This window comes from Loxodonta africana, chromosome 15 (assembly GCF_030014295.1).
Source record: "Loxodonta africana isolate mLoxAfr1 chromosome 15, mLoxAfr1.hap2, whole genome shotgun sequence".
In the NCBI taxonomy this organism is placed as follows: Eukaryota; Metazoa; Chordata; class Mammalia; order Proboscidea; family Elephantidae; genus Loxodonta; species Loxodonta africana.
Window position 1 is genome coordinate 44101286 of NC_087356.1, and position 7669 is coordinate 44108954.

General features: G+C 40.8%; 1 gene segment (V, D, J or C); it reads left to right on the forward strand.

The window, feature by feature from the left end:
- Nucleotides 1-850: 850 nt before the first annotated feature.
- LOC135227684 (immunoglobulin kappa variable 4-1-like) lies at nucleotides 851-6666 on the forward strand. The segment is given in 2 exon segments: nucleotides 851-911; nucleotides 6323-6666. Coding segments are annotated over 2 exon segments (405 nt in total).
- Nucleotides 6667-7669: the final 1003 nt, after the last annotated feature.

The window sequence follows — 7669 nt, forward strand, 5'->3', positions numbered from 1 at the left end:
GACCTCTTGGTTAGCAGCCGTAGCACTTAACCACTACACCACCAGGGTTTCGTAACTTTCACTTAAAGCACAATAAAAATTGTTAAAAAAAAAATTGATGAAAGGAAAGAAATATTAGGCAACTTTTGTGTAAGTGTTTAGAACAGTGGCAACACAGAAAGAGGCAGAAACGTTGAGGGCTCTAAAATAAACTGACCAGGGGTGGATCTTGAGCTAATTGCTTAACTTCTTTAAGCCTCATTTTCCTAAAAAAAAAAAAAATTTTTTTTTTTTTTTATGCAGCTGAGCTATCAGTACATAGTTCAGACATGTAATGAAGAATACATGAAGGAATATAAATAGCCCAGTGTTGTACATGGTTTATGTCATACATGTTGTTTTCCTTTTTCTGCATTGAGTGAGAATTTAATTTACAAACTACTTAAGTTGCTATTCACACATATATAACCAAGTTAAGTAAAGAAATAAATAAAAGAAATGAAAACAAAAGGTACAACATAAATGTAATGAGTTAATGATCAAGTAAAGCTTCAATTTGGACAATTCATGAATTAAAAATAAGTTACGCTGATGATCGACTAGCTTAGAGCATTTTCTAACACCAACTTTTTTTCTTGCACTGAAAAAATATACTCAAATGACTGCTTTATTTCCTTGGTAGCACTGAATAAAAAAATCTGCATTAAAAAAAAACAAACAAATAAACCACAGAAATCTCTGTGACAGTTTCTAATAAGCGGGACCCTTCCTCACCTCTGCCCTGGTAAGATGTTTATATCTGGGGTCAAATTATCATCAGAGGATACCTTGATTTTGGCATGCAGTAATTTGTTGTACTATCTTTGATCCGATGGCTGATAGCAAGAGCGAAGTTGGCCTCAGATCCACTGCCAGTGAAGCAGATGGACACGGTATCAACGTTGGTGGAAGTGTGGTAAATGAGGACCTTAGGAGTCTTCCCAGTTAAGTGGGTCTCAGGTCATTGTAGAGAAGACTGACTGGCCCTTCAGCTGATGGAGACTTTCTCCCAGGGAGACAGCCAGGAGTTCTGGTTCCTGTGTCTTTGCCATCTGCTGGCAGAAACCTGTAATGACAGGCACAGGGGTATGATGCAGAGATGCTGGGCAATCAGGGATAGAAGAAATAACCAAACCAAAATAATCTATATCTGCGATAGGTGGAAGGGCCTGTGTTGCTGTAGCACTTATTTCATATCTCATTTAAAAATTGTAGATGGGAATGGAAGGATTACTCTAGGGAGAAAACTCTGTCTCTAAGTTTGCAAATATCCTCTCCCCTGGAACAGAGCAGAGCAGGAGCCTGAGGTTCTGGGTGGTGTTACGTTCCTGCAGCATCTCTCTTCTGTGACGTTGTTCAGGTTCCACCCTTCAGAAAAGGCTCCACTATGAGGCTCAGGAAAGCAGGGCTGAGGCCAGGTGGGGTGGTGGCAAGGAGACCTCTATACCAAGAGCCAGAAGTATGATGGTGACGTCTTAGAGCACAGGGTTGTGGTAGAAAATCTTATAGGGCACTCTCTTCTAAATTCCTTTTTAAATATGGCAGTCATGGACACGTTTCACCTTGTGTTCTCTGTCCAAAGCTAAGATTTATCTAGAGATGTGGAGCAAATGTTTCATGCTGGAACTCTTACAGAGAAAGTTAGCAGTTCAAACCCACCCATGAGGCCTTGGAAGAAAGGCCTAACAGTCTTCCTTTATAAGATTAAAAACTGTTTGCTGTTGAGTAGATTCCGACTTATGGTGACCCAACCTGTGTCCGAGTAGTACTGCGACCACAGAGTTTTCAAAGGCTGAATCTTCAGAAGTAGATTGCCAGGCATTTTGTTTGCTTTTTTTTTTTTTTTTTTTCTGTTTTTGAGGTGACTTTTGATAGCCTAGGAGCTGAGGATGTTAACCGTTAAACGTAATTTTTATTAATTAATTCTTTTTGTTGTTTCATGTTTTAGCGTAAATTTTGTCCTTGTTATTGCATCTAGCCTACAAGTGGAAGTCTTTCTTCCACTGACTTTTAAAATTTTAAAATTTCATTTCTAATTTCTAGAAATTCAAATGGTTGTTTTTCAGATCTGAAGTGTCCCTGTTTTAGTTTCCTGTAGTTCCTCATTTATTTCTTTAAAAAAAACTCCTATAATGCCCAAATCTGAAGTGTGAATAGAACTCCTTTTTTTTTTTTTGTTACTTCTGTTGCATCACATTTGTATTCATATCCTGTTGTTGTTGTTGTTGTTAGGTGCCATCAAATCAGTTCCAAAGTACAGTGACCATAAGTACAACAGAACAAAACACTCCTTGGTCCTACACCATTCTCAAAATCTTTACTATCTTCAAGCCCATTTTTATAGCCATTGTGTCAATCTATTCCATTTAGGGTCCTCCTGTTTTTGCTGACCCTCTGCTTTACCAAGAATGACATCCTTCTCCAAGTACTGGTTCTTCCTGATAGCATGTCCAAAGTAAGAGAGATGAAGTCTCGCCACCCTGAAGGATACTTTAAAGTCACTGCAAACACTTGAGATAGGATTCAGGGACTGTGCCTGGAATGCCAGGACTATGCCAGACACATGGAAGACAGGCCCAAAATTTACGCTTGTGCAAAGTCCTCAGGGACCCTATTGAGCTAGGGTCCAGGAGAGCTGGAATCATTGGCCAGCAGCATTCTGGCTCAAAAACAGATTGGTTCATTCTTCTGTCAGTTCATGGTATACTCAACACCATAATTTAAAAGCATCTTCTTTGGTCTTTCTTATTCATTGGTGTTCAACCATTTCAATAGGTAGTATATGATCGGGAACCAGTGGTGCTAAAGGAAGAAGTCCAAGATGCACTGAAGGCATTGGCAAAAAGCAGGGCTCCAGGAATTGACAGAATACCAATTGAGATATTTCAACAAATGGATGAAGTCCTAGAACTGCTCACTCATCTAACCAAGAGATTTGCAAGACAGCTACCTGACCTACCGACTGGAAGAGATCCACATTTATGCCTATTCCCAAAAAAGCTGATCCAACTGAATGAGGAAATTATCAAACAATATCATTAATATCACACACAAGCAAAATGTTGCTGAAGATCATTCAAAAGCAGCTGCAGCAGTAGTATATCGACAGGTAACAGCCAGAAACTCAGGCTGGATTCAGAAGAGGATGTGGAACCAGGGATGTCATTGCTGAGGTCAGGTAGGCCCTGGCTGAAAGGAGAGAATGCAAGAAAGATGTTTACCTGTGTTTTGTTGACTGTGCAGAAGCATTTGACTGTCTGGATAATGACAAATTATGGATAGCACTGCGAAGAATGGGAATTCTAGAACACTTAATCGCACTCGTCAGGAACCTGTACATAGATCAAGAGGCAGTTGTTAGGACAGAAGGGGATACTGAGTGGTTTAAAGTCAGGAAAGTTGTGTGGCAGGGTTGTATTTTTTCACCATACCTATTCAATCTGTATGCTGAGCAAATAATCTGAGAAGTTGGACTATATGAAGAAAAACATGGCCTCAGGGTTGGAGGAAGACTCATTAACAACCTCTGTTATGCAGATGACACAACCTTGCTTGCTGAAAGTGAAGAGGACTTCGAGCACTTACTGATGAAGTCCTAAGGCCACAGCCTTCCGTATGGATTACGCCTCAACATAAAGAAAACAAAAATCCTCGCAACTAGACCAATAAGCCACATCATGATAAACAGAGAGAAGACTGAAGTTGTCAAGGATTTCATTTTCCTTGGATCCACAATCAACACCCATGAAAGCAGCTGTCAAGAAATCAAAAGATGCATTGCTTTGGGCAACTCTGCTGCAAAGGGCCTCTTTAAAGTGTTGAAAGCAATGATGTTGCCTTGAAGTCGAAGGTGCGCCTGACCCAAGCCGTGGTATTTTCAATCGCATCACATGGATGTGAAAGCTGGACATGAAAAAGGAAGACCAAAGAACAATTTTTGCCTTTGATTTGTGGCGTTGCTAAAGAATATTGAAGAGTTCATGGAGTACCAAAAGAACGAACAAATCTGTCTTGGAGGAAGTACAACTAGAATGCTCCTTAGAAGCAAGGATGCGGAGACTGTGTCTTACATACTTTGGACATGTTGTCAGGAGGGATCAGTCCCTGAACAAGGACATCATGGTTGGTAAACTACAGGGTCGGTGGAAAAGAGGAAGGCCCTCAACAAGATGGATTGACACAGCGGCTTCAACAATGGGCTCAAGCATAACAATGATTATAAAGATGGTGCAGGACTGGGCGCTGTTTTCGTTCTGTGCTACATAGGGTCACTATAAGTTGGAACCGACGTGACCGCACCTAACAACAACAACTACATTCATTGGCCAGCTTTTGCATGCATATGAGGCGATTGAAATACCATGGCTTGGTCAGGCTAACGTTAGTCCTCCTAGTGACAAAAAAAAAAAAAAATTACCATCCAGTTGATTTTGACTCATAGCAACCCTATAGAACAGAGTAGAACTAACCAATAGGGTTTCCACAGAGCTCCTGGTAGATTCAAACTGCCGACCTTTTGGTTAACAGCCATAGCTCCTAGTGACGCGTTTGCTTTTCAACACTTTAAAGGGGTCTTTTGCAGCTAATTTGTCCAAATCAATAACATTGTTTGATTTCTTGACTGCTGCTTTCAGGAGCATTGACTGTGGATTCAGTTAAAATGAAATCCTTGACAACTTCAGTATTTTCTCCATGTTATACACTGTTACTTATTGGTACAGTTGTGAAGATTTTTGTTTTCTTTATGTGAGGTGTAATCCATTCTGAAGGCTGTAGTTTTTGATCTTCATCAGTAAGTGCTTCAAATCCTCTATGCTTTTAGCATGCAAGGCTATACTAGTTATGTTTTGTCCTTGGATGTCAAGAATCTCTGAATTCTTGGTGATATTGGCCCTTGAAAAATTATTTGTGAGGTTTCCTGAAGATTTATGATGGATGTGCCCTCTTCCAGAGGGGCTTCCATTTGTTGGCCCTACCAGTTGGTCTACCTTAAAACAACTTCAAGATTGAAGAGTTCCAGGCACACCAAGGCCTGGAATGAAACTCCTTGAAGTGTTCATGTTTACTCACAACATCAAAATGAAATCCTGTATTTTTTTTTTTTTTCCTGTCTATTTCCACAATGAATCTAGAGCCTTATTATCACTTCCTAGCCATGGTGGGCATGATAGATTCCACTTTCTCTTTGGTTCACACTTACTTTGAGATTCGAGCTCTCCTGGACTCTACTTAATAGGGTCCCCGAGGACTTTCCAGAAGGGTAAATTCTGGACCTGTCTTCCATTTCTCTGGCATAGTCCTGGCATTCCAGGCATAGCCCTGAAATCCTGTCTCAAGTGTTTACAGTATCTTTCAAGCATCCTTCAGGATAAAAGTATCTTTGGAGCTCATTTTCTAGGTTTAATTTTTTATGAAAAATTGAGGCAGAAATTTTCCATATTCTTCCATTTCCCTTGTTATTTTTTTCCAGCATTTTTTATTATTTCTCAAAACTGTTGATTTGAGGAAACTAGTCCATCATTTATGGAATCTTAACCCATTTGAAACTGTTTCTGAGTTAGAACAGAAGCCATTCTTTAGATCACGGTGCTTCAAGCAGTTTGTGACATGCTGCCAACCTGAAGAGTTAGCAGTTGGAACCCAACTAGTGCTACCATAGAAGAAAAGTCTGACAATCTGCTTCTGTAAAGAATAATAAAAAAAAAATACAGGCAAGAAAACCCTATGGAGCAGTTCTACTCTGTACCACATGGGGTCTCCGTAAGTTGGAATACACTGAGTCGCAACAGATTTTTTTTTTTGTGTATGTAAGTTGATATTAGAGCTTCTAAGTCACTACTGAGTCTTTTCTAGTCATAAAATTACACTTGTTGTGAAAATATTTTTGGCTCTTAATGTCTATTGGTTAGTTTTACAAATCACTGCCCATGAAATTTGCATTCCGTTCACTGAATGCCCCTCCACACCCGGGCTGGCTGCTCAGATATTATAAATGGGGCCTTTGCAATGTGACCTTATCTGCATCAGGCAGGCAGGGGCAGCAAGATGGTGCCACAGACTCTAGTCCTCATGTCCCTGTTGCTCTGGGCCTCTGCTGAGAAATTAAAAGTGCTTCAATCCCTCTAAAATAGTTTCTTTGTAGAGCTGAAAAATGGTTTTAAGACATAGTGGGAAATGATTGCTATTTGCAAAATGAAACCAATTATATGCTGATATGTAATATCACTAAATGTTGTGGTATAAATAATATATTTAAATGTGTGTGTATATATGTCTGGATAGTAATTGTCTACTGTGATTACAGGTGCCAGTGGGGACATTGTGATGACCCAGTCTCCAGCCTCTGTGGCTATGTCTCAAGGAGAAACGGTCACCATTGACTGCAAAGCCAGCCAGAGTGTGAGCAGCTACTTAGCCTGGTACCAGCAGAAACCAGGAGACGGTGCGAAGCGACTCATCTCTGGGGCATCTAACCAGGATTCTGTGGTCCCTGATCGGTTCAGTGGCAGTGGGTCTGGGACAGACTTCACTCTCACCATCAGCAACTTCCAGGCTGAAGACGCCGCAGTTTATTACTGTATGGAAGGTTATAATAATCCACCCACAATGCTTCAGCCTCAAAAACAAACCTCCTCCCGAGGGCTATAGGCCAGTGAGTCTTCACTGCACCAGCTGCTTCCTTTCTGCTCAGCCCTGAACATGCACGCTTCCTCTGTCTGCCCCAAAGGCCGCATCTCCTAACTAATTCCTCATAGTATTTGTAGGTTCCGGGGGAAAACAAAGGGATGTGGCTTCTTCTGGATCCCCTTTTGTGGGAAAATATAGAAAAAAGAATGCTGTAAAAATCCCTTGTAGGCTTTGTCAGGAGTTTTCATATCACAGGAACCTCCTTGTTTCGCATGGATACATCACATGACTGATTCGGGAAAGGGTCCAGTGAGTTTTCTACGCTTCAAGATCAGTTCTCTCTTCCTTGTGCCTTCTTTACTCTAGAAAGTTCTCATTTTAATTCATTATTTTACGGGACTTTTTCCTTTTTATACCATCAACGCTCACAACTCTGCACCTAACCCGATATTCAACCTGGGTCCTTAATATTTAAAATCTCCCTCCCAGAAGGTAGTATCCTCTCTTACTTTTTTCCTTCCATGGATCCTGTTTTCCAGCCAAGCCATCCTGGTCAATGTCAATGAAGGTGTTTTCCTGCTCTAATCTCCCTTTGTACTGCCCTTTTCTCCTCTCTCCACGTCTTTCAGTGGCACTCGTTCTTTTAAAGGCCAGTCTCTAACTCATTAACCCTATCACTCTAGAAACATGTGACAGCTTTCCCATGTTCTATTTTCATTAGTTGTCAATTCCTCTTTAAACGAATCCCTTGGGCACCCAAGATTAATTTAGTGACTGAAGGAAATCATGGTTCTTTCTCGTTGTTACTTGCCATCTTGTCAGGCCCTGAGTCATGATAACCCAAAGAACAATAAGATCTGACTGTTGTCATCCATAGGATTTTCACTGGCTGATTTTTCAGAAGTTGGTCACCAGGCCTTTCTCTCTAGTCTCTATTAGTCTGAAAGTGCTGCTGAAGCCTGTTTAGCATCACAGCCACATGCATAGAGGAAGTGAGGTAAATGAGGCTTGTGGTCCCTCCTCA